Raw genomic sequence first — 26,166 nt, forward strand, 5'->3', positions numbered from 1 at the left:
TTCTTTTAATGAATTTCAGTGTGTGAACTTCATTTAAAAACAGCACGGTTAAAACCAGCCCGATGTTCTTCTAAAGGACAAATGCTGATTTGTGGGAGGGACATCCTCGTGAAGGATCTGGCTGAGGAGGCAGAGTGCACCTTCAGCAGGTTTGCAGGTGACATGGAGCTGGGAGGAGTGGCTGAGGCACCAGAGGGTCACAGTGCTGTGCAGAGGGTCCTGGGCAGCTGGAGAAAGGGGCTGGCAGGAATCTCCTGCAGTTAGACAAAGTGCTGCCCCCTGGGGAGGAACAGGCCTGGGACATTCCCCCCCAGCTGGGGGAAGCAGCAGGGCAGGGAATGTCCTGGGGGTCCTGGTGAGGCCACATGCGGAGCACTGGGTCCAGTTCTGGGTTCTCTGGTGCAAGAGAGATGGACAGACTGGAAGGAGTGTGAGGGGCCAAACTGGGAGGAATGTCTCATGAACAGGAGGGCTTGCACCCAGTGCCTGAGCCATCGACCAGGATGTGCGTGCACATCTGCTTGTGCCGCTTTCCTTGTACAACTTCGTGGTGCTATTACTTGTGTTCATGACAGGGACAAGGCTTGGAGCATGGCTTTTCCCATTTATTGATGATCAGCACCCACTCACACACCTGCCCTGGTGCCACCAGCCCTATGGCAGCGGCCAGCAGGGCAGAGGCTGTCCCAGCTGCTTGGTCCTGCGGGCAGCACGCTGCTCTCAGTCTGCTGCTTCATCTGGCCTCGTGGGGAGGCTCTGCCCCATCCCTGCCAGGCCAGGTCCTCAGGTGCTACCGGCAGAGCTGGTGTGGCAGCAGCACTGTGGGGCTGGCCTCCTGCAGGGCTCTGTCCCCTCACCCTTCACCGGGTGCGTGTGGTGGGGACATTTGCAGGGCTGGGGAGCAGGAGGCAGCTGTGGCCTTCCCCCAGCACTGTCCCGATGGGCGCTGGAGGTGGCTGGCCCCGTGAGCCATCAGTTCAGGCTCTTCCCCTGGCAGCGGTGTCCATCAGTCAGGCCAGGCCCCACACCTCCAGGTCCTGGACGCAGAAATCCCCTCGCGGTGAGAGGCTCTCGTTGTTGAACGTCTCGCAGGGGTGGCTGCCCCCGTGGTGCAGGTCCCCGTCCAGCCACAGCCCAAACCTGCCGCTGGAAGGTGCAGAGGCTGTGCTCAGCCGAGGCCCTCTCCTGCTGCCTGGCCAGCTGAGCCTCACAGCAGCTGGGACCCCTACCTGCCCCCGCCGACCATCAGCAGGTCCACGTCTCCCTTCACGAAGAAGTTGTTCCTGCCCGTCCACCTGAACACCTGTGGGGACAGCGATCAGGCCACCCTGTCCCTGTCCCAACTGCTGGGGCCGGGCCCTGTCAGTCCCAGCTTCAGGGCTCAGAGCCTGGAGCCCTGCAAGGAACGGCTGCAGCCACAGGGCCGGGTCCCAGCCCCCAGCTGTCCCCACCAGCAGCCATCGGAGCCCTTTTGGTGCCTCCCCCTGATGGCACCATCAGGCATCAGCCCCCTCAGACCCACAGACCATCCCTTTTCTCCCTCCCTCCCCCAGTTGCCATCCCACTGGCTGTGTCCTGTGCTGTGGTGACCTGGTGGCTTTGTTCCTGGTGGACCAAGTGCGGCTGCATTACCCTGGCCCATCCCCAGACCTCCCACCAGCACCTCAGGGTTCTTCCAGCAGGGCCGGGCCGTGGGGCATGGCTGATCCCCACCCTCAGGACCTCCCCCCCTTTCCTCTGACCCCACAGCTGCAGCCCCCACCTTCAGCTCTGGGGAGAAAGAGAAGAGAAACGTTTCCCCTGTGCCGTAAAACTTGTTGCTCATGTGAATGGCGGTGGCGAAGAACGCACCGAAGGCCTGGGAGGGGGAGAGACGAGCAGATGGGGCCGTGCCGCGGGGTTGAGGCGTGCGCTGAGCCAGGGCTCTCTGGCACACACAGCGTGAAGCTGCTGTGGGGTGGGGGATGCCGTGGGGTGGTGGGTTTTGGCCTTACCTGTGCATCGGTGTCTCGGATGAGCAGCAGTGCAGGGGAGCTGAGGGGGCCGGCACGCCGGTACAGGGTCCTCAGGCTGAAGCCGTCCCGTGCGGTGCAGTACAGCAGGCTCCAGGGCTGCTGCTGCAGCCGGGGGGGCAGGTGGGGTCCCAGCTGGGGTAGGGTGGGCTCAGAGGGGCTGTTGGGCTGTCCCAGCTCCCCTGCAGCCCTGCCGCTCCCAACCCCCAGCCTCCCACGATGCACATCCCACCCCCAGCATCCTCCCCCCTCCAAGCACCCTTCCCTTGAAGCATTTTCACCCAGATTCCTATGCCCAAGAGGCGTTCCCAAGCAGCCTCCCAAGACACCTCCTGGAGCATTCTTCCCCCAAGCATCTTCACAAAAGGTCCTGCTGAGCATCCTCCCAGGACTCCCCAAGCGTTCTCACCCTAAGCACCCTTTTGGAAGCCAGAGAACCTGCCTGGATCCAAGCAGGAGACCAGGCTTGGAGTGAGGTGTCCCACAGCTCTGCCCTCTGGTAGGGTGTGGGGCCTGGCACCTCCGGGGCTGTCCCCCAGATAACTGGGGCCTTGGGGAGCTGCAGCCTGGCCGAGGCACTGCCACCTGTGCCTACCGTCCCCTCACCCAAGCCCATGCAGGGCATCTAGCAACAGGGGCACCGTGCTGGGAACCCATGGTGGGGGCTCCCCAGATTTGGGTCCCTCTTTGGCAGTGCCAGCCCTGAGGTCCTGCTCACGGCCCCTGGTCCTCCAGGAGGAGCAACGGGCCATAAGCTGGGGCAGGGGGACACGACTGTCCATTGGAGGGGGGGCATCACCCATCCAACCTCACACTGGCACGGCTGTGGCTTGGCAGCTCCTCACCTCCTTGGTGTCCCTGTCCCGCAGGACGCGGCTCGGTGTGCTCAGCACCAGCCCACACGGCTCCTCCGGCGCCGCGCCTGCAGCTGGGGCCCCCTCCCAGCCTGGCCGCCCCTCGCCGTCCGGCTCCACGCAGCCCACGGGCAGGTCCTCGTCCTGGTCGGGCTGGGGATGGAAGGAGTCAAATGCCTCCCTCCCACCCTTCCCCTACGCCCACCCCACTCCCCCAGACCAGCAGCCTTGCCCCAGGGGCGCAGTGTCCCCAAAGCTGCCCCGCACAGGGGTCTCCTGCCCTGGGAAGGGTTCCCCAAGGCCTCTGCAGCCCTCGGACCCCCCAGGGGTGGGTGCCAGGCTGGGCCTGCTCTCCCCGCTGCCGTGCCGGGCCCTGGCACCCTGCCAGGCGGTGCCTCCATTGCACGGAAGTTCACGGGTGCAGGGCCGCCCAGGGAGGAGATGTGGAGGAGGAGAAAGAGGAAGAGGAGACGAGGAGAGGTTTCCACAGCCTCGGCTAAAACTCAGCCCCGGCAGAAGAGCTTGCAGCAGTGAATCCCGGCTGTGCCCTCCCCTGCCCACAGCAGGACCGGCCCCGTGCGTGGGGATGGTGAGGAGCCTTGGGGCAGGTGGCTGGCCATGGGGTCAGGGTAGATTTGGGCACAGCCCGCACCCCTGCTCAAGGACAAGGGGGGAATTGGGGCAGAGCCAAGCAGCTCCTCCAGCTTCCCCGCAGTGGGGACAGGCAGAAAACATCCCAGGGGACCAACGGACGAGGGGGCAAGGCAGGGGCAGCCCCAGAGGGACCAGGGATCCCCGCTGGTGCTTAAATCACAGCAAGGCTGAAGGGCAGAACCCCAGTGTGCCCCATTCCCCACCACCACCCCAGGGGCAACCCCACAAATGGCCCCACGCCAGGCACGGCAGGGCCAGACCTACCAGGAGGTGGTAGCGGGCACGGAGCCCCCTCATCATCCTGGGTGCTCCTGGGGTGCTGGGAGCCGTGCTGCCAGGGCCACCTCGCCGCCACCCGGGGTTAATGTTCAAGCGCTCCGCTGTGACGCAGGGCCGGGCGTGGAGCCCCGCAGCCCGGGTCACCCAGATGCGTCCCCAGGTGTCCGCCTCCACTTCTCCCCCGGTGGCTGGGGGCTGTCACCTCCTCTGCGCCCCGGCTGTTAATGTGGGCTCAGCTGATCCCCAACAGTGTGGGGAGCCCGTGTTTTGGGATCAACAGGCGGGTCGCGCTCCGTGTGTTGCTCTTTGCAACACGACTGTTGCAATAGTTGTTACCTGTCAACATCGAGTCCCAGCGTGGCACAGGGCACGGTGCCGTGCTCAAGGCTGGGTGGCCTTGGGTCATGTCCTGTGGCCAGGCAGCCGGGCAAGCTGGGGCTCTGAGCCTGCAGCAGGAGGGCCCAACCCTAAAATAACTTCCCTTTTATGCAGAGATCAGACAGTAATTAAAGGTGGGTCCCGTGCGAGGCAGCACCCTGCATGGTAGCACGATGGCTGCAATGGCCTGCGCCTGCCTTGCTGCACGTTGCCCGCTCCCCCAGCAGCTTTGGGAGGATTTTGGGAGGTTCTGCACATGTGGAGTAACAACCCCAGGGGCCCCGTGTCCATGGGTGCAGGGCCCATGGAGCCGGACAAGTGTCAGCTGCGAGGGGAGCAGCCACATGCAGATTCTTCCTTCTTTCCGAGAAAAAGTTAAAGGACCAGTCTTCCATGCCACTTTCGAAGTCTTCCTTTCTGCCAAAGGCCACAAATTTATATCCAAGCTCTGCTGAGCAGCCTACAAACACCCCTCAAACAGCGGCCTCACCAGAGCACAGTGCATGGGGGGGCCATCACCTCCCTGCTCCTGCTGGCTGCACTTTTCCTGAGACAAGCCAGGATGCTGTTGGCCTTCTTGGCCACCTGGGCACGCTGCCGGCTCAGGTTGAGGCAAGCATCAATCAGCACCCCCAGATCCTTTTCCTCAGCACAGCTTTTGAGCCACTGCCCCAAGCCTGTAGCACTGCATGGGGTTGTTGTGGCCAACGTGCAGGACCTGGCACTGAGCCGTGTTAAACCTCATCCCACTGGCCTCTGCCCATCGGCCCAACCTGGCCAGATCGCTCCTGATTTTTTCTCTGCACAGCTGACAACTTCCCTGTACTCTCTCCGAGTTTCCACCCCCTTCTTCCACCAGACATAAACTCTCTTTTTCTCCTGGACACTCAGCAGAAGTTTCCTGTTCAGCCATTCTGGTCTTCTTCCCTGCCAGCCCATCTTATGGCACACGGGGACAGCCTGCTCCTGAGCGTTTCAGACGTCCTTCTTGAGGAGCATCCAGCCTTCCTGGACCCCTCCGCCCTTCAGGACTGGCTCCCAAGGGACGCTCCCTACCAGTGTCCTGAACAACTCGAAGTCTGCCCTCTGGAGGTCCAAGGCAGCAGTTTTACTGACACCCCCCTCTTGGTGGAGGCAGTCCTGAGGCATGGCGTTGACTTCCTTGCCCTAGACAGCTTCCTGAGCAGACTTTCCCCCACATCCTCACCTTGGCAGGGGACAAATTCTGCTCCTCACCCTCCTCTCGCTCAGCACAGAGCACACAAGAGGCATTTAAAACTGGCACAGTTTATTGTGCTCTTTGCCATGCCACGCACACGGCAGCTGAGCAGCCCTGCCTGCACACCCCCCCCCCCCCCCCCAGCCCAGGGCTGCAGGACGGGGTGGGCTGAGCTGGACTCGCAGAAACGTCCCCTGGCAAAAGCGCTAATAGCAGTGCAGTAAGGCAAAAGTTTTAATTGTAAAAAAAAAAAAAAGAAAAAAAAAAAAAAAAAAGATTTGTTCATAAAACTGCCTGGGAAGGTCCTTGGCATGTTGCTCTCTCAATTCCTCTGTACCAGATGCAGTTTGGTTTCTGTACCAACAAACCACCAGCCCTTCAAATTTTTTCTTGGGATGAATGAGGCACGGTGGCTGCTTCCAGTCCCAACACCAGTGAGAAGGCTTCCAACACCGTCAGTAATGATTCTCAGTGCCACATGCAACCAGTAGAGCCCAGTGTATTCCCTTGTGGTGGGTCACATTCATGGGGTGAGCAGCAGCAGAAGCTCTGAAGTGAAGAGGTCTGAACGCAGATGGGGGAAGCAGTGAGGAAACTGAGGGACAGTGTTTTAATGGGGCCCTCCACGCACAGCCACAAGATACCATCACTGTGTGCAACGGGTAACACTGGGAGTGGCTATCCTGTACTGGTAAGCTGCTGTGGAACACCAAGAGCCCAGCAACTCCACAACAGCAGTGTCTGAGGCTCCGTCAGAGGTTGGTCTGCAGCCTTAAAGGGGAGATTTTGACACCTCCTGGTCCCTAGCCCAGGCAGGCAGCTTGCCCATTCCACGTCCAGGCTGCTGCCCCAAATTATCACAACAGTGTAGTGCAAGCCCAGCATTGCCAAGCTTTGCTAAAATACAGAAATAAGGAGTAGTGGTTGTCTGTCTCCACAGTAGTGTTTCTGTGCAGCTCTGGACAGGAAGGTGTGTGTTACTTCAACGGGATAGACCAGTTAACCCAGCATCCTGCTGCTGCTTTCCCCTGCCGGTTCCAGTTCTCAGTAGTCGTTTGAGCTTCATTTGAGCTCCAAGATTATTACCTGTGGCAGCAGCTTCAGCTGTCCTCCTTCCAACAGGTCATTCATCCTTGGTTGCCCATTTGTTTCACAAGCTCCCACTGTGTCTGAGCATGTGATTTTTCCAGAACCCACAAAAGCAGAAGAACCAAAAAAGGGCATCTGCAGGCAGGGCTTATCACCAAGTACACAGCCATTGTCTTGTGTCAAGCAGGAATGTTACTGGGAAAAGCAGTGAAGGGGAAATTTCCAGGAGAAGCAAATATCTCCAAGAACCAGTGACAATGAAGTAAACAGTTTATGGGCTGAACTGTTTCTGGGCCAGAGATTCAGTCCTGGTTTTAGCTCAAACACTTCTTCCAGTTCCTGATGGACTGCCCAGAGTTGAAGGGTGAGGTGAGGCAAAAAGCGCAGCTGAGGGAAGCAGGGAGATGCTCTGGTGGAGGCATTGCAGGTTCTACTTGCAGCTCTTAGCCTGCACTGCGTCCACTGCTGTGGAAGGTATTCCCAGAAGAACCTCAGCTCTTTCTTTCAGTAGGTATCATCCCCAAATTCAGACCTCATCCAAGGAACCTTCCCCACCCACCCCATATACACCAAGCTTTACTGTTCCGTAGAGTGGTCCATGTCCCAAGGACTGGTGGATACAATCCTTACTTCAAAACAAGCATGGCCTCTGTCCCATCTTGTCTTGTCAAATGGAGTCCGTGAGTGAGGTAGTACTCCCGCCGGAGGAAGGCATAGAAATAATCTGAGATGAGCAGGATCTGCAGAAATGAGACGTTCAGACACATCAGTGATGCTTCAGAACAAAAGAAAAATGGGGATGTGTTTGTGACAAACCCTGAAGGGGCTTAAGAAGCTCCTTGGCTGCTCATCATGCTTTGCAGATGAGGCACTGGGATCTTGTGAATACTCCTTGGCCATGGCCTTACAGTACAAAACGACAGGAGACTTCAACTAACCCATTTATTGTGCTACCAGTCTGCTCCCACAGACACCTCAGCTAAGGAGACAGCAGCTCCATAAAAAGGCCAAGAAGTACAACAAAGGTAGGTCCATACATTGTTTACAGCTTTACAGACCACCTTTAAGCCTCATCCACAGGACTCCTCTGCATGCAAATGCTGTCATGCAACTCGACCCAGATGCTGAAAGTCCCCTGCTGCTGACTGGCATTAAGTAGGTTTCAATTGCCATTTCTAGTCAGAAAGGGTAAGAAGCTTGCAAGTAGCAGCAGAAACTTCACAGGTCAGCCTTAGCAAACAGAAGTTTCAGCAGTTTAACAATACGTACCAGGGTGAGGGGTGAAGGGAAGAGCTGGAAAGTCAAGGCTGTGGCTTCACAGAACAATGTCCAGGAGCAAAAACAGATAAAAGCACCCTCACCACTTTCCCACCTCCTTCCTGCCGCTGTGCTGTAGTGCCCTCTCTGTGGGGCAGACAACCCCTGTGTATTTGTTTGCACACTTGCTCCCTTTCAGTGGGAAACAGAGCTGGCTACCCCCCAGATTTTCCCCTGATCCAGCCAGAGAATACTTCTGTAGACACTGATGCTGGCATCATCCTGTGTTGCAAGGGACTTCCCTTGCATGCTTCAGGCTGGTATTGCCACTGGCCACATTGTATGGTGAAATCACAATCGATGCACCTTCCTCAAGAACTGCACAGAACGTGGAAATCTGGCATGGAAACCATGCGGTCCCTGCCTTCCCCAGGCCACCCTTCTGTTTTGTTGAGGCACTAGAGTGCTGACTGTTCCCTTGCCTAAAAACAGTCATAGGTGAGAAAGTAAGAGTGGGTCTCAGGGCCAGCTGTGCTGGAGTGGTCAAACAAAGGATATTTTTTCTAAAGCAGCCACTTTGGGCAAACTGCTTTTGCAGAGGCAGGCTGGGCTGCAGTAAGCACAGCAGCAGTGAGTGCCCTGCTGTCTCACTAATGCCATTTGCCATCCAGCCTCTTGTGGTGCAACCCTCCCTTCCCACTGGAAACAGCATCAGTGCCAAACCTAACCAGCAGTTACAGTCCCAAAGCAGACCAGCAGGTGCTGTCCTTAATGACCAGATGCCATTAGCACATCGCTGGGGAATTCATGCCTGGGAGCGCCTCACCTGAAGTATGCTGCATTGCTACGGGGACAAAGGAAGACAGAGAGCTGGTCTGTCAGCCAGAGCCTGCTTGGGTTACTGTTAAATACAGCTGCTGCTAAGGTGGCTCAGCAGCAGGAAGAGAGGATATGTAGGACTGGGTGAAATCTGAGGGAGAGGGCTGTAGGCTGCTGGGATCAGAGGAGAAAGCTGGAAGGAAAACAGACAGAGAGGGGTAGAGGTGCCCAGGGAAGAGGGAGAGCAGCAGTGCTTATTTTGTTTGTTTTGCATTACACTATGGCTGACTACTTAGCATGCTACATCAATATGGTTGATTTTACTTTTAATTAAATGACTCTGCAGATATCTTAACGGGAAAAGAAATAACTGGGGATGGCAGGGGTGCGGGCTAGTTCTTTCTCAGAAAGAAATCAGAAAGGAGAGTTTTGCTCTGTCTGCGTTGGCACAGAGCATAATACATTGCAGGACCTGTCGTGATTTTCTCAGGTAGGAAATAAAATCCTCTTAGATCAAATGCTATCTGTCATTTAAATTTTACTATTCCTTTAATTCCACAGCAAGGTGTATAGACAGCCAACAAACGAGAATTCTCTATAAGCCTTTCTTAAGGCTTATATGCATCTATATGCTAACTCTACTCATTGCATGGAGTCCCTTTCTGCTTTTACAGAACAGAGGGTTTTATATCACAGAGGGTGCTTGCCCCCATTTATCAAGGGGCTGGGGAACATACAAGCAAGTGATTTTTCAGACTCTGGCAAAATTGTTCCTCTAGCTTTAGGACATGCAATGTCAATATAAATGGCTGAGGTGCACTGATAATCAAAGCAACTTTAACATCAAGTGAACGGTCTCCTTATTTCCTCATCCACATGTGAAAATGTCCCAGGACCTGGGGATTATCTACAGACCATAACAACTAGCAGAAAAGAGGAAAGAAAGCCTTAGGAAGGGTTTTAGCAACTGTGTACATTGGATCTCACCCTCCAAGGTTGCTAAGCTCTGTTTTCTCTGGGGGCAGTGAAAGTCATGAATCTAGAAGGGCACAGCCTGGAGAGGAGGGAGAGCAAGCCCTGGCATCAGCGAGACCAAACACATGCCCACAGCCCTACATTTCAGTGAGGTGTCATGCTTAGAAAAATTGGTGCCATGGCCCAACATTTAGGCAGTTCTCATTTGCCTGTTGCATGGACCCACTGCTGCTGCCCCATGGTCTTTTCCATTCCCTCTCTTCTCGATTCATGTGCTATTTACCCTGCCATACTGAGTTGCCTTTCCTCTGCTATCAAGCAGCAGACTGTGTAACATGCAGAGTGAGCTGGATTGTTAAGCTATAGTTTAAACACTACAAGAACTCTTTCCCCATTAGTGTGCCAGAAGGTGAGGACTAGGCAGGTTTCAGCTGGAGCAGGAGAGGCAGGAAGCTGCTATGCTGGACTGTATGGGCCAGACACATCCTGCAGAATTCACTGTTGCTGACAGGACACCCGATCCAGTGCAATCCTCAAAGTGCAGCCTGGTTTGCCTTGCTCTACTAACCTGCCCTATGTTGAAAGTCAACGTGATGGCATAATAAAAATTGGAGTTAGCACTTCCTGCATAAATCCATAGATGCCACAGAACAGGAAACAGGAGGGAGCAGACAATGAGCACACATGACAGGATGAAGATGTTCCGGAGGACTGCAAAAGAAATAAAAAGTTATTAAAATGAAGCTTTATTGAACAGCCATGCTCATGCAACCAGCAATGGTATTTCAGGTTTGTGCAGTGGCAGAGAGGCACTTGCCAAAGCATACTTCTCTGCAACAATCAAGCTTTTGCAGTTTGTTTTGATAATCCCCTGGGTACCTTTTATAAGACATTCACTGTATTTTCTCCTTAAAACAAACATTTCTGCCTTGGCTTGTGCGTGAATCCTTCATTTGTAGCTCTTTTCTTCTACGTCCTGTGCTTCCAAAGAGAAACTCTTCTTCTGAAGACTTTGTGTTTGTTTTTTTGTTTGTTTTTTTTTGGTGTCTGCACTACAGCAGCTAGCAGTTTTGAGAAGGGCCTTTGCATCAGCATTGAGATTCAGAGAGCAGAGCATGCCATTCCCCAGCTTCCTCAAGCTGACTACTTATAGAAAAAGCTAATCTGTGGACCATAAGGAAAAGTCATACTTTCTAAGAAGATGGTAAGGAAACGAAAGAACCATAACAGAGGACATCCTTATAGGCCAAATGTGATGACAAACATATGCCCTTGGGAGATACAAGAATCCTTTAGTCTGCATGAGTATGTGCCAGATGGACAAAAAACAAATACAACTTTGTCTAAAAGAGCTAGGAACTACTAGGCCAGAAGAGGTTTTGTTTTCTGTTCTTTGGCAGTAGTAGTATAGTTTATCCTGGCACTTGTGCAGCTGTGCTTGGCTGTAGCTCAACATCCCTGAAATTAAACAAAAAAGACTTCCGATGATTCTGCTGCTGAAGGGAACTCTCTGACGTTTGATGACTATTATCACATCCAAACCTGTTCACATCCATCTTTTTTAAGCTTTTCATTCAATAGCTCACTCACTATGGGATTGTCCCTCTCATGCTCACACTCGCTTTCCTCTCTAAGTTTGGAACATACATCTCACCTAAATTGAATTAGGATTTCTCAAAAATATGTCACCTGGTATGGCTGTGACATCCTCAGGGCCAGCCTGGAGCTTCCTGCTCTATTTCATCACAGCTGCTTTGGCCTTAGCTTTCCTTCATCTGAAACAAATGGAGTAGATGGCCTCCACAGCAGACAATGCCCCACTTACTCCCCACTACTGATGCTGCAGAGGACCAGCTTAAAGCCAAACATCTGCAAACTACTCTGGCATCTTGACCCCCAGTTATGTCTCCTGACACCAGGTAGACTAGCTGCCCTGCACAAACTTGACCCTGGGTAGAGAAGACTGCAGTCAAAGCCAAGGACAATAAGCAGGATTGCTCAAAGCAGCTTGTTTAAGCTGACTTTGGCAAGAAACACAAGAAAAAAAACAGCACTTCCAGGAGCACTACACTGGCAGACTTGCAAAATCTCCTCATTGTAACAAGTTCTACAGTCAGAGTTTGAAAATCATCAGGTAGTTGGTGATTTAAAGAACTATACAGGTTCTTTATGAAGCATTTAAGAAAGACTGGACAAACACTTGGAGTAATTCAGTTACTTTTACTCTAGCCTTGCAGTTCTGCTGCAAAGTGTGGGATTTTAAGGCTAGGGGACTCATCAATTGCAGAAGCAGCACTCTACACACCCTTCCATGGGAGTGAAACACTGAAAGGATGGATGTAGTTTACATAAGGAACATCTTTTGTGCAGGACAAGGTTCTTACAAAAAAAAAATAATCTTCAGAATAACTTGGAAGAGGAAGATAACGTCCAAGTGAAAATTCTCTCCTCGACCTCTTACAACCCTAGTCCTGAGCGTATGTTACAGACTGTATCGTATCACCAGAAATCAAGCTTTTTTCCGGATAGCCCAAGGAATCCACAAGAGCCTGCAGGACCACAGGTGTGGTTTGGCTTAGTGGCAACAAATTATTGGACAGACACTTTCTCATTCCAGAGAAGAAACAATCAAACACAAAGAACTTACATCTGTAAAGGTGGCTCCAGACTGGAAGGAAGGCCATATACAGTGCAACATCTCCCACTGTGGGATAGGACTTGAAGATAGAAATGATTGCGAGCTGGACAAACATGAAGAACACAGGGTGTTCCCTAAAAGGGAAAAGACACAAAGAGTAAGAGGACACAGTTGGGTCTCTGCAAACTGGAAATAAAGATCAGCAAGGGCACAAACATACTGTGGGACAGGCTTTAAAAGGCTCTGGTACTCCATTCTCTCCAAATGAGCCTCTGATGGGACAGACTGAGCTGCTAGGATTGTCCCCAAGTTTTCATTTTTTCTGGCAATGAAGAACTTGAAGTTCCAGGTAAGAGTTCTTGCTTTTTGACTATACCGGCTTCTGCAAGCAGGGACCTTTATGCTTAAACCTCTGCTCTCTCTTTTGACGCATGTAACATGCCTGTTTCATAGCAGAGTCCAACTCCCAGATCTGCACAGATCACTGTAGGGGTCTGGTATTTCTTTTTAATCACAGTTGCTATGAAAAATGAATGAGACAATTCCAGCTGAGTTAACTACACTGTGGCAAGCAACAAATCAAGTACCTCAAATAGTTTCTCAACATCAAAGTGATAAGGTGCCTCATTGTCAGAGGACTGTCAGTTCAAATATCCTTCCCAGGTTCAGGTATATAGTGCATGGAGTTTTCTGTGTGTTGCATGCAAGAAAGGGACTAAAACCGTAGGAAGCATCTTCTAGATGTGCACTTTATAAAGAGCTGAGGTGGTGATGCTTGGGATTGCTATTGTAGGGTCTAAAAATCAGCTTTGTTTTTAGAATGAGTGAACCAGCCTTGCAGTAGTGCAGAGAAATGAAAATGAAAAGTGATGGAGAACATAATATTCTGGGCAGACTGACCTTTAGATTCAACTTTTAAGTACAGGTATGAAGCAAATTTTCATATTTTGAACCTAAGGGGAGATGGATTTTATCCTCTATCCATGGTGCTAAATCACATTTAAAAATTAAAAGTGAAACTGGACTGACTTGTACCTAAAGCGAGAATAACCTCCAAAAACAGGGCCCACTACATTTCATTTCAGCTGTCAGTAACAATAATGCCACTGCAGCTCTTTGGGACAGCAGCAGGAAGGGAAATAAGATGAAGGAAAATATCCTGAAAAATATCTCCACTGCAGAAACTTGTTAGGAAATGCAGGCTCCCAGGTCCCATATAGCCCTCTGAACATCTTAATTAATATACCTCCAGGAGATATGGAGGCATTTTCTTATGCTGAAATCACAAGGAGGAGTCATGTAAGTGACGGTTACTACCTCTGACCCCAGGCTACTTTTAGTTTTTCAAAAACATACAGAGCAGAATGGGTTTCCAGCAGGGGCAGGAGTGACTGCTGTCTCCACAGAAACCTGACCATGGCTTAGGAAATACTTTTCAGGAAAATCATCTTTCCATCTCCAAATCTGAGTGCAGGTTGGTAAGATGGCAAAGAGGCCTTCTCAAGAGTGTACAAGTGTTTAGCAGCAGCAAGTTTCTCAGTCACAGCCCATGTGAGAAAGGGGACTTGGTGTGGTGTTAGTCCAATCTTTTCCTCAAAGCAGGGTTAACACTGACTTCAGACAAGACTGCTTAGGGCTTTGTCCAGTCAGATCTAGAAAACCTCCAAGAACAAGCCATCGATCTCTGCTCCAGTCTGTGACTGTCCTCGAAGTGATGACTGTTTTCTTTATATCCAGTTGGAATTTCCCCTCTTGCAAATTATGATCACTTCCTTCTCACCTCAGCGATCTCAGCAAAAGGCTCTATCTTCTCAGTAGCCTCCTCTTAGGTGTTGAAATGCTATCAGGTATCCCCTAAGACTTTTCTTCGGCAGGCTAAAGAAGCCCTGTTCCCTCAGCTGCTCGCCAGCCTTCAAACCACTGACCATCTTTTAGGTTCTGCACTGGACTTGCTCAAACTTATCAGCATCTTTCTTGTACCGAGGAGCTGAAAACAAGAGGCAGTATTCTTGATGGGGTTTAATGAGTACCACCACTCCTGTTGGTACATGGCTTCATAACAGGCATTTTCCCTTTAAATTCCAGCACAAACATAATATTTTACTCTATTTATGAGGAAAAGATTGAGACTTTGGGAAATGAGGATAGGCTCTATTAAAAACATTTTTTAAGGTTCATAGATTCAGACATCTGATGCCAGTCTTATAAACTTCCACTGTACAACTACAGGAGTAAAAACAAACAAACAAACTAGCAAAGAAACATACTTACTTTAACTTTACTGCCAAGGGAATGGTGTAGAAGAACACATTGATCTGAAATACGCATACAAAGAAAAGACTAAAGTGCTCAAACATCTCTGCAAAGAAGTACCAGAAAAGGCCAATATTGGGTGTCAGATCTGGAACAGAAAGGCTGAAATTTGAAAAGAAAAGACAGTTTTAAGTGACTGTTTTTCACTGCCCTGCTTCTGTTATATTAATTGATCATTATGTGGTATTGAAAGGAGGACCTATATTTTAAATCTGTGGAAGAGAAACCAAAGAGGTGGCAACCTGGAAAACACATCCTTTCACATGGCCCCAGCAGGATTTACACCACTCCTGAGCAGACGTCTTCAGAGAAAAATACTACAACGACAGTGGCTCAATAAACAAATCCATTTCTAATGTACTTGGTGGAAAACATTTCCTGTCTTACCTAATTCTTGCTGCTACTTATTAACAGCATCTGGCTAATGGCACGGCTCCTCCACACACATTTTTTTCTTTTCTTGTGTTGCCAGTAAAATCACAGATCACATGCTCCTTAGGGCAGGGAGTGGGACACATGCATGATATGTATGAAACAACACAAAAATAGTAAGAATTCTTATACTTACATAAACCCGTAAACAGATGGGATAAAATCCCAGGAGTTGAGGAGGAAGAAGGAGAGGCAGATGATTACTACCAGGCTGCACAGGTACAAGGCTGCATACTGCATGGTGTAGAGCCAGAAGCTTTTACTTTTTGGCTTTATCGGTATGAACTGACGCTGAAAACAAAACACAAGCAGGCAGATACCCCTCATCAGTTGGAAAGCCACAAGAAAGTCCAATTGTTGAGAACATCCTCTCAAATTGTTGAAAGAAAGCATCAAATACTGGAAACTGCTGCACCGGGAAGAGCAACTTTCAAGCACAATCTGCTCGATGTTCTTCACTCTCTCCATTTAAGCCAGACATGTTGTCCATATTTTTCTATGCTTGAAAATCAACATGCTAAGCTGGCCATTTCTGCTTGTAATGCTACAAATGAGTCAAGTCTCAGGTGTTCAACGTGAGATTCGCACACACTTCCTCACATCTACAATTTAGTTTATGTGTTTGCAGTATTGTTCTGTTGCTTGCCTTCTTCTCCACAAAGAAGAGATCTACGATTCCCTGACTGCATTTATAAAGACAAGTATACACACAGGGGCAAACACCTTGGGAACTGTTCACAGTTCTGCAGCTCCAAGTCAGCTTTTCCACTTGCTGCTAGGGTTTATACTGGCAAGAGATGTACAGAGAGCCAACTCTAACTGGCATGGGCTCTCTGTAAAGCATGCAAGGATTTTTGGCAGGACAGATTGGAAACTACTGGAGGTAAGCTATTTACTTCTGTACAAAGAAAACACGAAACTTCATTTACAAATCCAGGTAAAGAAGACACACTAGCCTCTTCCCCTTTCAAGTCAGTCATAAATCATGCTTTCATATATCAAAGCACTTGTTGCTGTTTGCAAATGCAACACTTTTACTTTTCTACTGCCATGAATAAAAACCAGCTCAGACTCAAGTTAGCTGAAATGGTAACAACATATAAAAAAAATAGATGTTCCTAAACATTAACTAACTAGAAAAGCAACATTGAGTCAACAGAAGTTCTTGTCTCGCAAAGAGTAAGAAAAATCAAAATCCTTAAAAAAGTAAGACATAACTGGGGGAAGAGAATGGACAAGAATTGCCTCTGTTCCCATTGAATCTCAGGGATTTGAGAACAGCCTGTGATGAACCTGAAGTTAAGATTAACTATAAAAAACATGAGGAAAACAGGATAGAAGCAACCAAGACTGGTACTGACTTAACAGCAAGACTTCCAGAATGACAAAAATCATAAAAATGATTTTTTGGTTGGTTGATCACAAGAAGTTGGTTGTCATAAAAGTAATCGCCAACTGATCTGTGAATATAGGGTAAGAGTCATCTGCTAGTGGTTACAGCCTCTCCTTGCTCCTACATTAGGAGAAGAATAGCAAATAATCAGTTTTTCCTTCAGCACACTGTAATTCTTCTTTATGTCATTTTACTGAACTTTACAAAAGTTCAGAGATTGGCGAAGCATGCAGGCAAACTGATGAATCTGCACACTAGCAAAGGGCTGCCTCGGCTTTAAACTCTACCCATGCCTGCAGATGTGCCTACCAGCCTACTGATGGGGTGGTTTTGCCTGGAGCAGTGCCTGTCTGTTGAGGTGTTGTGCACCCATGAGTGATCAAAGTCAGCCCTGTGGGAATTCAACCACAGTCCTGTTAACAGGGAGGGAAATAGGACAAGGGAAACCAGCTGCTTTCACAAGCACATGACTTTTACCATTACACTTAAATTTTCCGAGTTTGGTTATTCAAACATACAGCTCTTCATTTTAACACAGCTCAGTGACCCATGTCAGTGCAAAGGAAACTCTCCAGGTCTAAAATCCTTGTTGCAATTCACATGACACAAAGATTAGAATATATTTCAGGCAAGCTAAACACCAACCAGTTCTGTAGATGACCTTCTGCTCCACCTTCTATATGCAAAGGCCACCCCGTTAAGGCTGTAAACTCTCCACGGCTTGAGGAGTCACTCTTTCTGCAACTCAGGGCCTACCCCTGACTTCACTCTCAACAGCTAAGAACTGTTCCTGCACAGCTACGGTAAGACAACAGATATTAATGCTTAGAAATCATTTACCTGTAGAAGGTAAAGTAGAGCTGGAGCAAACAACGTGATAGGGTAGAGTGACTGGTATGTTGCTAACGCCAGAAATACAGCGCTGAGGAAGGCACTACCTGCAAGGAGAAAAAATAAGTTCATTTGTAAGTAATATTTTATACAACCTTACAGACAGGAAGTCCAAAAAGGAAGAAATGCACAATCCTCTGTGATGGGTTTACAAATATCAGAACATGACATAAAGAGTAGCAGAATGTGTCTGTGAGAGTAGCCTTTTTCTTAACTACATTTTGAAAGGACAATGACTTGTATGAGAAAGAACCACTGACTGGTTTCTATTTCCTATAATTCACATACAGAAAGTGATTTGTGTAATTCAGTCTACATACAGACCACGTTGGCTGCTCTTTGTATGTGGGAATGCATTCACTTAATTCCTATCTGCATGAAATAGCTGTCTGCTATTAGCTGTCTGCTATAATAGCTGCGTCCCACTGAGCATCCTGGATGCCCTGGTCAGCAGAATGAGTGAGGGTCCTCAGCAAAGCTCTGTGAAAGACAGCAAGTGAAAATCTGTAGCTGAAGGAAGGAGCATTATCCCTATTTTACAGATACCAAAACTGAGTGCATTGACTTGACAATTACCCCTTGGGCTAATTGTCAGCCTGTGTCCATTGACTGACATCAAACACTCAGTAAGCTTCTCTCTGCTTCCATCTGTGTAAAGTATAGAGTTTCCTAGCAATGAGTCTTCTCCATTCTACAATTACACTTTCCTAGACACAAATCACCTTATTTTCTATTTTATTGTGTTAAATTCTGCATATATCTAAATAACTGGTACCCAGAAATCATAATCTGGCATTCTCTCTTTGTTGGCTTTAAACACTAGAGGCTGCCACTCTCCCAATGAAGGAGAAAACACAGGGAACAGCAACTACAATTTTGTATATGACAAAACTATTTGCCTTAAACTATCAATGAGCAGCAAAATTCAGTTTAAATAAGTGGATCCTGCACATCTGCTTTCACAAATGCTTTTAAATGGAACCCCCTCCTGCCTCAATTACTTAATAATTGAAGGAAAACTTTCTTTTGGAAATACTAGTAACAATAACCTATACCAGCTTACTTTGTGATGTCTGGTTCTGGGCACTGCTGGAGACCAGACAGCAGATCAAACTGACATTTCATATAATCCAGCAGAGAACTCCTAAAGCTTATGTGACTAGCACGAATGCCAAAAGACTTTAGCACAGGGGTTCATAAGAGGAACAGAAACCTGGCTGAATGTACAGAATTAATGGAAGCCATTCTGTCACAGTCTATTCAATTGGGCTAGCAAAGGCCTTTGGTTACTGTTTCTGCCTAACCCAAACTCCATTAGCTAATTTCAAACCCAGGTTACAACTGTAAGTAAAAGTCAAATAGCTGCAGGTAACTGCTTGCTTTTGAATAAAAGCTCAAGGCATATATTTTAAGTGGATATTCACATACAAAAGGAAGAGCAGACTCCTATGCAAAGACAAGATTTCTTCATAAACAGAAAACTATTTGAAGTCATCTGGGAAATGGAGTCAATATTCAGAAGGGAATCACCTAGGTTCACTGAAATGAAAGTAAGTTTTGACTTGACTATAAAGTCTCTTGGGCTCTTGTGATTTGAAGTAGAACTAAGTTATTGCTCCATTCGAGGGCTGATGTGTCCCACTCACATATTTGTAGCAATCAGATTTGTAAAGTTCTACGCAGATTTGATTTCCATTACTTTTCTAATCTTTACAGAAAGACATAAATAAATGCTTTTTCTTCATTGCGTTACCTTTTATTGTAGCTAAAAAGAAGAATGCAATGACAGTATTGTTGATGGCACAGGTGGACTTTGCCACACAAGACATCACAGTGTAGGGGTTTAACAGATAGCTGAAAAAGAGCAAAGCTCAAGTTACATTCAGACAATTCAAAAGAGTTAACCTAATTAAGAATATATTGAAAGGAAAACCAGACACAATTTGCAATTTGTTTTTGCTTGTTTACATTTTATGGGTTTCTCTCATCATCAGATTAACTCAGATGAATAGAGAGCACACTGGAAAAAAGGAGATGGGACAATGTCTAAAATGCAGCTTCTGTCTTATAAAATGACTACCAAAAATGTTCCTTGCTTTTCAGAGACATTGTGCATTTACTCAGTCAAACCTAGGAATACTGGGTCTGAAGTACGCTTTCTGCTTCTCATGTTTACTGGCTATGAGGAATTAACAGAAATAAGAAGATAGCAAGATGGGAATGTATCCTTCTGGTACATTACCAGAGTGTTTCCCTCAACCCAATTGCATCTTTGCACTCCTACTATGTCAGAGCAATCACTTAGGTTTATCATGACGTGATCTGAGCATAAAACCTGACAAATATGAAAATCCATCCCATTTTAATTAGAATTATGGAAAGACAGCAAAAGCTAAACACCTTTACCTTCCAGAATGCAGCTACATTTTAATTTGTAAGGATGCCTGCTCCTTTTGGAAATGAGATTTACAATTATCTCATTTGACTAGGTCCAAAGCCCAGAAAAAATGTTTGAAAGGCTTATTGATACAGTAAGTGAGATAATGGATCAATCAGCCTTGGTATAGTAACTAGATCAATCACCAGAATTAAGTAGATGAGACTGGTGATCTTCCAACTACCTTCTTACATGAACATTATTCCTACTTCTCTGAGTCCTGGTCTGGCTTTTTTTCTGTTTCCAAAGATGGACAGCCTATAGCAGGACAGGTACAATTTAATGACAACCTTCCTGAGGTAACATGCACCAGTGTCATATACAAATATAAAACAGTCTCAGATTTACAAACTCAAAAGGCAAAACTCTACCTTTCTCAAAATGGGGAATTTACTACTTTAAAAAATTCATATGAAAGTAAGAAAAAATAACAACTTATCTAATGGAGAATTCTTTCTGACACAGAATAATTTAGATAATAATTTATTCAGGTAAAATAATTATTTCTTGTAATATTTCATTTGCATATTATTTATTTTAATTTAATTGATGCTTTCTGAAATTAAAAAGTGATTAATATACAGAGGAACACCAAGACATGACATTATTAAACAGTCAACCTGGAATATCTTTGCATTATTATACTCAATTCTGGGATGTTCAACTTGCGATACCTAGAAAACATTTTATCTGACTGCTTCAAAACTATCCTGACTGAAAAGACACACTAGATATTTGGAAGGCATTAAATCAACTCTGATGACAGTAGCATTCCAGCAAAATAAATGGGAATGTGGTCTACAGAGACGCAACATTCTTGCTACCAAATTATTGATCTCATCATGTTGAGCCTTTCTTAGGAGGCACGAGTAAATTTACTTGTCAGCAGCATGCCTTTAGGAAAGCCTATGCTTTTCACTTTGAAACCAATTCTTCAGGGATGGGGAGACTTTTATGCATAATAGGAAACTCAGAATTTATGGAAAAAGTAAAATCTTCAGCAAATGTTGAAACCCCAAATCAGACAAAGCCCAAGGAGAGCAGAAGAATCAAAGCAGCCTATTACAACCTGAAAGAAGCAATACTCACAATAGTGCTACCTTGAGGGGGATGTAGTGCATTTCCATGGGTGTCCGGATGAGTTCAGCCACATCTGGTGCATATTTATCCAGTTCTATTAGGAGCTTTTGCTTTTTGAACTGTACAAGGCAGAATGACCAAAGACTGTCAGATGAGGAAAGTCACTATTTCTTACCACTTAGGATATTCATTACTGTAGAACATACACAAGTTGACTTTGTAAATTCACTGCTCAACACATGAGGCCCAAAGACATGAAGTCACAGAACTACACTGTCCTCGTTATTTTGAAGATGGATATCTCTATGTCAAACTTCCTTTAGAGATCCCAAATCTCTCTCTTTAATATATCTTGTTTTATGATGTTCCCTACAGAGACAAGGGAGAAATCTGTATTATGAACTTACTGAACTATGTCATGGCGAGACAAAAGGAAAGAGATGCTGGCAATAATTTCTCAACAAGCGAAATAACTCTCACACAGGATTTTTGCATATCAGCAGTTCTATCATGCGTTATTTCTTCAGCCTCAGTGGACAAAGGACAAGTGCTCAGGTAGATGGGAGACCACACATGTAGAAAATGCAGTGTTCCTGTTCATATTAGTACTGTGTCACCACACGTCTAGGAATGCAGAGAGCACAGCACTGCTTACACAAAATGTACTTTGAGCTACTTAAGAGAGAAAACTGGGAGGAATCACTCACTCCCAAAAATATGTTTATAATTTGAAGGGAACAAATTATATTTGGTGTAGGACTTTCATCTTGCTCAGCAGAACGATTTACATCTCCTCAGCATCCTTAGAAGGTTAGTTCCTTCCTTTACACATTTTCAGAACCTCTATTAACACACGCTGGCTGCAAACATAAACAATGTTTCATCCTGAAGCTGGGTTCAGGATAAAACGTTTCATTTCCTAGCTACAAAATATACAGAAGATTGTAGCAGAAGTTAGAAAAGTGATCACTCAAGTCTTCCCAAACCCATAGTTGAGTAATTCTGCATACTTCAAACTGCTGCAACAACTGAAGGTGGGTTTTCAATACATTTTCTAAATTTTCACACCCCTCTTCTTTATTGTGTCCCTTGAGCTGTCTGCATTTTATTGGATATTGCATTCTTGGGAATTTCTCAAATTCTTTAAATTCCTTCCAGATCAAAGAATAAACACTGCTGCAATCATCATTCAAGTGCAGTGCAATAGCTATGGGCACTAATTTGCTTCACCCTGTAATATGGGCACAACAGAACTTTAAGTACCTCAGCTGGTTTACAACATTCAGTCCCCATTTTTGTTTTGTGATCATCCAGGTACGTGCAGATTTACTGCTAAACAAGTAAATCTGCTAAGCAACAAGGACTGGTTGATACTGCATCTTCTGATATGTTTTCTTTGGTACAAAATATGTATACTCGTTGGGAGAAGAGGGTCAGCAACACTGGCAAGTCAGCTTACCACAACTTTGTTGTAGTCCTGGATGGCCAAGTAAAGGGCAACAGCTGTTAGTACATCAGTTATCTAAAAAAGCAAGGTGCAGACAAACTGTAAGTAAAATAAATGAATTGGAAACAGATATTGGTCAGTATTGCAATCCTGAGCAAACACTGATCTGACTCAGATCATGTAAAAACAGGCTTTAAAAACACTAACTAGCTTGCTGATTTGTACAGTGTTCACACACCACTGCTAACCTCCGTAGCCATAAGATGTATCAGATACTAGTACTTACAGAACAAGAGAATGGGGAATTGAGGGCAAAGAAAAGGTTCACGGCAAGAAGTATGTAAGGATAACAGAGAATCACTGCTCTAATCAGAGCATGGGCAGCACTGGGGCAGTGCCAGGGGGCTAAATCCAGCTGTCCAGCATGACAGTGGCTTGAGCTGTCCCAAACTCAGCAGGCAGCAGTACAGCCATCGAAATCATCAGTGCATCGTTAGCTCTACTAGAGGCTGCCCAGCAGGGAGCTGGGGAGAGAGGCTCTACCAGGTGGCATGCACAGCCAGCTATGTGATTTCTGTCCTGGATTATTCAGGACTCACAGAATAGTTTACAACATGAGACATCTGGATTACTAACCCATTTGCATTCTCCTTGCAGGCCTGGAGTTTGGGAGTGGGTTTTAATGAGAAACACGGCAGCGTAGGGACTGGGCGGGGGGGCTGGCAAAATGTTCTGACCTGCAAGAGGTAACCTTTGAAAGTGGAAATCAAAGGTCAACTTCCCGTCCCTCCAAGAGGATACTTATCTAACAAAAGTACTCACAAAAATAAATAAATAAATAAATAAATTGTAAAGCAAGGGAAAAGCGTGAACTCGGGTTTGTATACACAATGCTGCCTTTATAATGAACGTGTGAGGTCAGCAGGAATTTGAACTCCAGGGAGACAACTGAAGGACCCTGACTGATAAGCAAAAGGAAAGTCGTACTCAGCACTTCACAGAATGAGACCTTTCAAGAGGAACTTTCCAGAAGCACTCACCATGAAGACCAATTCAGCATACTCAATCAGGAAGTGAAAGAGATATATTATCAGCGGGGTCTAAGAGAGAGCAGAAGAGAAACCTATGTCAAATACTGTCCATCTCCATTTGGGTAGAACAACTGGCAATTCAGTGGAGTATAAGGTGAGAGACTGCAAAAGGCAATTTTCCTTAGACTCTTCCTCAACACTATTACTTCAGAGTAAAGTGAATAATCAAAATCACAGTCATCTTTTTCATTGCAAAGTTCTCAATATATTTCTTAAAAACATCATCAACTTTGGAAGTCATATTCTGTTTCGCCTTTTCAATGGTGGTAGAGTTACAATAGAAACATATAAAGAAGAGTTTTAGAAAATCTTTTTCTTTTTTTTTTTTTTTCCTAGAAAATCTCTTTTTATTTTCAGGTTGTTTGCATGTTTTTTGAAAGCATTTCCTGCACAGATGGTTTCATTGTTTGGGTGAGTCTTTTACAAAGTAAAATGAAAGCATGTAAAAACTTGAAGCAGATCCTATCTATCCTCATACTCCCAACAGCTCTTCCTTTGACAGAAAAGCTTAATCTGGAGGCATCACATTTACGTGGTATAAATTCAGTCTTCACTGTAAGAAAATATATTTATTTTAAAATAGTTTTAAAATAAAGCGATGATATAAAAAAGCATGTGAAAATACTTCAGTCTGTGAGAAATATGTTTCAAGCAGAATTTATTGACACAAGTTTTCAGAGATACATGAAGTATGAGACTCACACCTGGGTGACACTACGCTCGAGTCTACCTTCATATCAAATAAGACCATTCAAGGCCACAAAACCCCCCAGGGGTTTGGAAGAACAATGTGCTTTCCAAAATGAGGAATAAACCCAAGATGCTGCTATTCAGCAAAATTGTGTTCACACTGTCAGTGGCACTGTCTCTCCCTGCTGCTGCCTCTGCTCACAGAAAATCTGGATGTGAACAACATATTTTACTTCTCGGATTCTCCTTACACATCACAAATACTGCAGTGCCTATCAGCTGCTTAGCAACTAGTTATTCTGTGATGAACTGCATCTCCTGATTCTGCTAGCATGATCAAATAGGTGCAACTATTGCACAGACAACTACACAACTCCAAATTTTCTGAAGTCTTTGGGATGGAGCAGATCCCCAGCCTTTGCCAAGTCACAAGCAGTAAGGCTAACAAATGAACCCCTGGAATATCGCATTTAAAATGAAGCATGCATACCAACCTCATGGAAAATAGCTCCAGAATATGGTGAGACCCCTAAATCCAACAGAGCTAATCCTTCGACCACTGAAACATAAAGAAACACCTGCATGAGAATCCTGTAACGCTGGCAGAGAAAAACCTCGTGACAATTAAAATATAGTTTTTAAAACACCTACGTTCATGAGTATCCCACATGGAATCACTATCTGAATGGGTGACACAAAATCTCACAAAATCAACCAGTGAGAATTGATTGTTTTCTTACTTCTGCCATGCAATCATGCTATTTGTTTCAGACAACTAACAATGTTATAGCTGAAATATTTTGCAACTGGCTGTATATAAATCACACGTACGATATTTACTGATTTGAAGTCACCTCTTGCGTGACACGCGGTATTTATGCTAGACAAACAATCCAGGCTGGAATAGAGAACAGCTCAACTGGAAGGGACCTACAAAGATCAAGTCCAACTGCCTGGCTGCTTGTCCTGGGACTGCCTGGGCCGGAGTTCCCAGGCCCCATCCTGCTGAGCTGCTCTCCAGCCACGCTTCTCCCAGGCTGTGCCCATGTCCAGCACTGCTCTGTCCCAGAGGCAGCACCCGGCCTTTCCCTTTGTTGCCTGCCCAGTGCTCCCATCTATCCAGAGCCCTCTGCAGGGAGTCAGCAGCACCTCCCAGGTCAGTGCCATCAGCAAACTCGCAGAGGATGCTTCCCTGCTGCTGGCAAATCACTGATAAAGATGTTGAACAGGCCTGGCCCTAGAAACGAGCCCTGGGCTTTTAAAAGATGGCTCTTGAAAACTGACCAGTGACCAACGGACCCCAAACCCTCTAGAGCTGATTCTCAGGGGACACTAAGAATTAGCTACCTGCATAGCTTAATAAAACACACATTTTTTTACTTTTTTGCCTAATTAGATATAGAGAAGACTCAAATGTCTGAAACCAGATACGAAAGAACAGAAAAGAATCCCCAAGCAAAGCTAAAAGTTTTACCTGTCCTTGGAATTTCCTAACGTTCTGCAGCCTGAACTGCCCTACAACGCCTGCACGCTTATTTCTGCAAGGTCTCCTCCACCTTACTGAGCACAGAGGTTCCCTGGGAAGCGAACAGGTTTTATAGTGAAAGAAACGATGCAGAACGGGTCCGTTTGTTCGCAGGGAGCTGAAGCAGGAGGTCGCAGGAAGCACCAAAAGGCTTTTGGTCCAGCAATGCGCTGGGACAACAGATCTGTTCCTGCCACAAAGCTGCTTCCTCCAGACGGGTTCTGCCTGGGCTGAGCGGCCCCGTGCTCCTCGCTGTCTGGAGGCCTAACCTGACGCTCTGTGGCAAATTTAGGAAGTCCCCGTTGTCAGGAGGGGATTTTTGGGAGCTGTTCGTGGAAGCGCGACACGGTGTGAAGCAAGAAGGAGCCGCAGAGGCCACAGAACGAGCGCGGGCAACGACCGCGGCCCGGCCCGGCCCGGCCCGGCCCTGCCCTCACCTCGCTTCCAGGCGTTGAGCGGCGACGCCACCTCGACCCGCTCGGCGATGAAGGCGGCCAGGCTGGAGCGGTACAGCGCGGCCCGCACCGTCACGGCCACCAGCACCACCAGCACCAAGGGAGCCGCCATCCTCGCGGGCAGACGCCGGCCGCCGGCTGTAGTTCGCGGGCGGCGCCCCACAACCGGGCTCCAATGCAGCGGCGCGGCCGGGAGGACTACAAGTCCCAGCAGGCCCCGCGCCGCGCCGCCCCGCCG

The 26,166-nt window shown here is 47.2% G+C and overlaps 2 protein-coding genes across 2 annotated transcripts; both read right to left on the bottom strand.

Moving 5' to 3' along the window:
- Positions 1 to 45: 45 nt before the first annotated feature.
- TLDC2 (TBC/LysM-associated domain containing 2) lies at positions 46 to 5,292 on the bottom strand. The gene is made up of 6 exons (XM_068700057.1): positions 3,785 to 5,292; positions 2,858 to 3,019; positions 1,995 to 2,147; positions 1,763 to 1,858; positions 1,230 to 1,303; positions 46 to 1,146 (listed from the first exon to the last, which is right to left on the bottom strand). The coding sequence occupies exons 1-6, from the start codon at positions 3,818 to 3,820 to the stop codon at positions 1,011 to 1,013; spliced, it is 657 nt and encodes a 218-aa protein (XP_068556158.1). The 5' UTR covers positions 3,821 to 5,292; the 3' UTR covers positions 46 to 1,010.
- A 352-nt stretch (positions 5,293 to 5,644) lies between these two features.
- Positions 5,645 to 26,128, bottom strand: PIGU (phosphatidylinositol glycan anchor biosynthesis class U). Its single transcript, XM_068700056.1, has 12 exons — positions 25,911 to 26,128; positions 24,443 to 24,507; positions 23,208 to 23,267; positions 22,180 to 22,242; positions 20,730 to 20,839; positions 18,957 to 19,057; positions 17,153 to 17,250; positions 15,056 to 15,210; positions 14,446 to 14,589; positions 12,184 to 12,308; positions 10,105 to 10,247; positions 5,645 to 7,225 (listed from the first exon to the last, which is right to left on the bottom strand). Exons 1-12 carry the CDS (start codon positions 26,038 to 26,040, stop codon positions 7,112 to 7,114), a joined length of 1,308 nt encoding a protein of 435 aa, XP_068556157.1. The 5' UTR covers positions 26,041 to 26,128; the 3' UTR covers positions 5,645 to 7,111.
- Positions 26,129 to 26,166: the final 38 nt, after the last annotated feature.

Source organism: Anas acuta, chromosome 16, assembly GCF_963932015.1.
Source record: "Anas acuta chromosome 16, bAnaAcu1.1, whole genome shotgun sequence".
In the NCBI taxonomy this organism is placed as follows: domain Eukaryota; kingdom Metazoa; phylum Chordata; class Aves; order Anseriformes; family Anatidae; genus Anas; species Anas acuta.

What these genes read in the sequence shown, in the direction of transcription:
- TLDC2 (XM_068700057.1), bottom strand. Translation starts at nt 3,820, where the DNA reads ATGATGAGGGGGCTCCGTGCCCGCTACCACCTCCTG. An exon ending in GTGCCCGCTACCACCTCCTG is followed by an intron (nt 3,020 to 3,784) that starts GTAGGTCTGGCC and finishes TTCCATCCCCAG; the next exon opens with CCCGACCAGGACGAGGACCT. An exon ending in GGGACAGGGACACCAAGGAG is followed by an intron (nt 2,148 to 2,857) that starts GTGAGGAGCTGC and finishes ACCCTACCCCAG; the next exon opens with CTGGGACCCCACCTGCCCCC.
- PIGU (XM_068700056.1), bottom strand. Translation starts at nt 26,040, where the DNA reads ATGGCGGCTCCCTTGGTGCTGGTGGTGCTGGTGGCCGTGACGGTGCGG. An exon ending in CTGGAGCTATTTTCCATGAG is followed by an intron (nt 23,268 to 24,442) that starts GTTGGTATGCAT and finishes GCTCTCTCTTAG; the next exon opens with ACCCCGCTGATAATATATCT. An exon ending in AGGACTACAACAAAGTTGTG is followed by an intron (nt 20,840 to 22,179) that starts GTAAGCTGACTT and finishes TGCCTTGTACAG; the next exon opens with TTCAAAAAGCAAAAGCTCCT.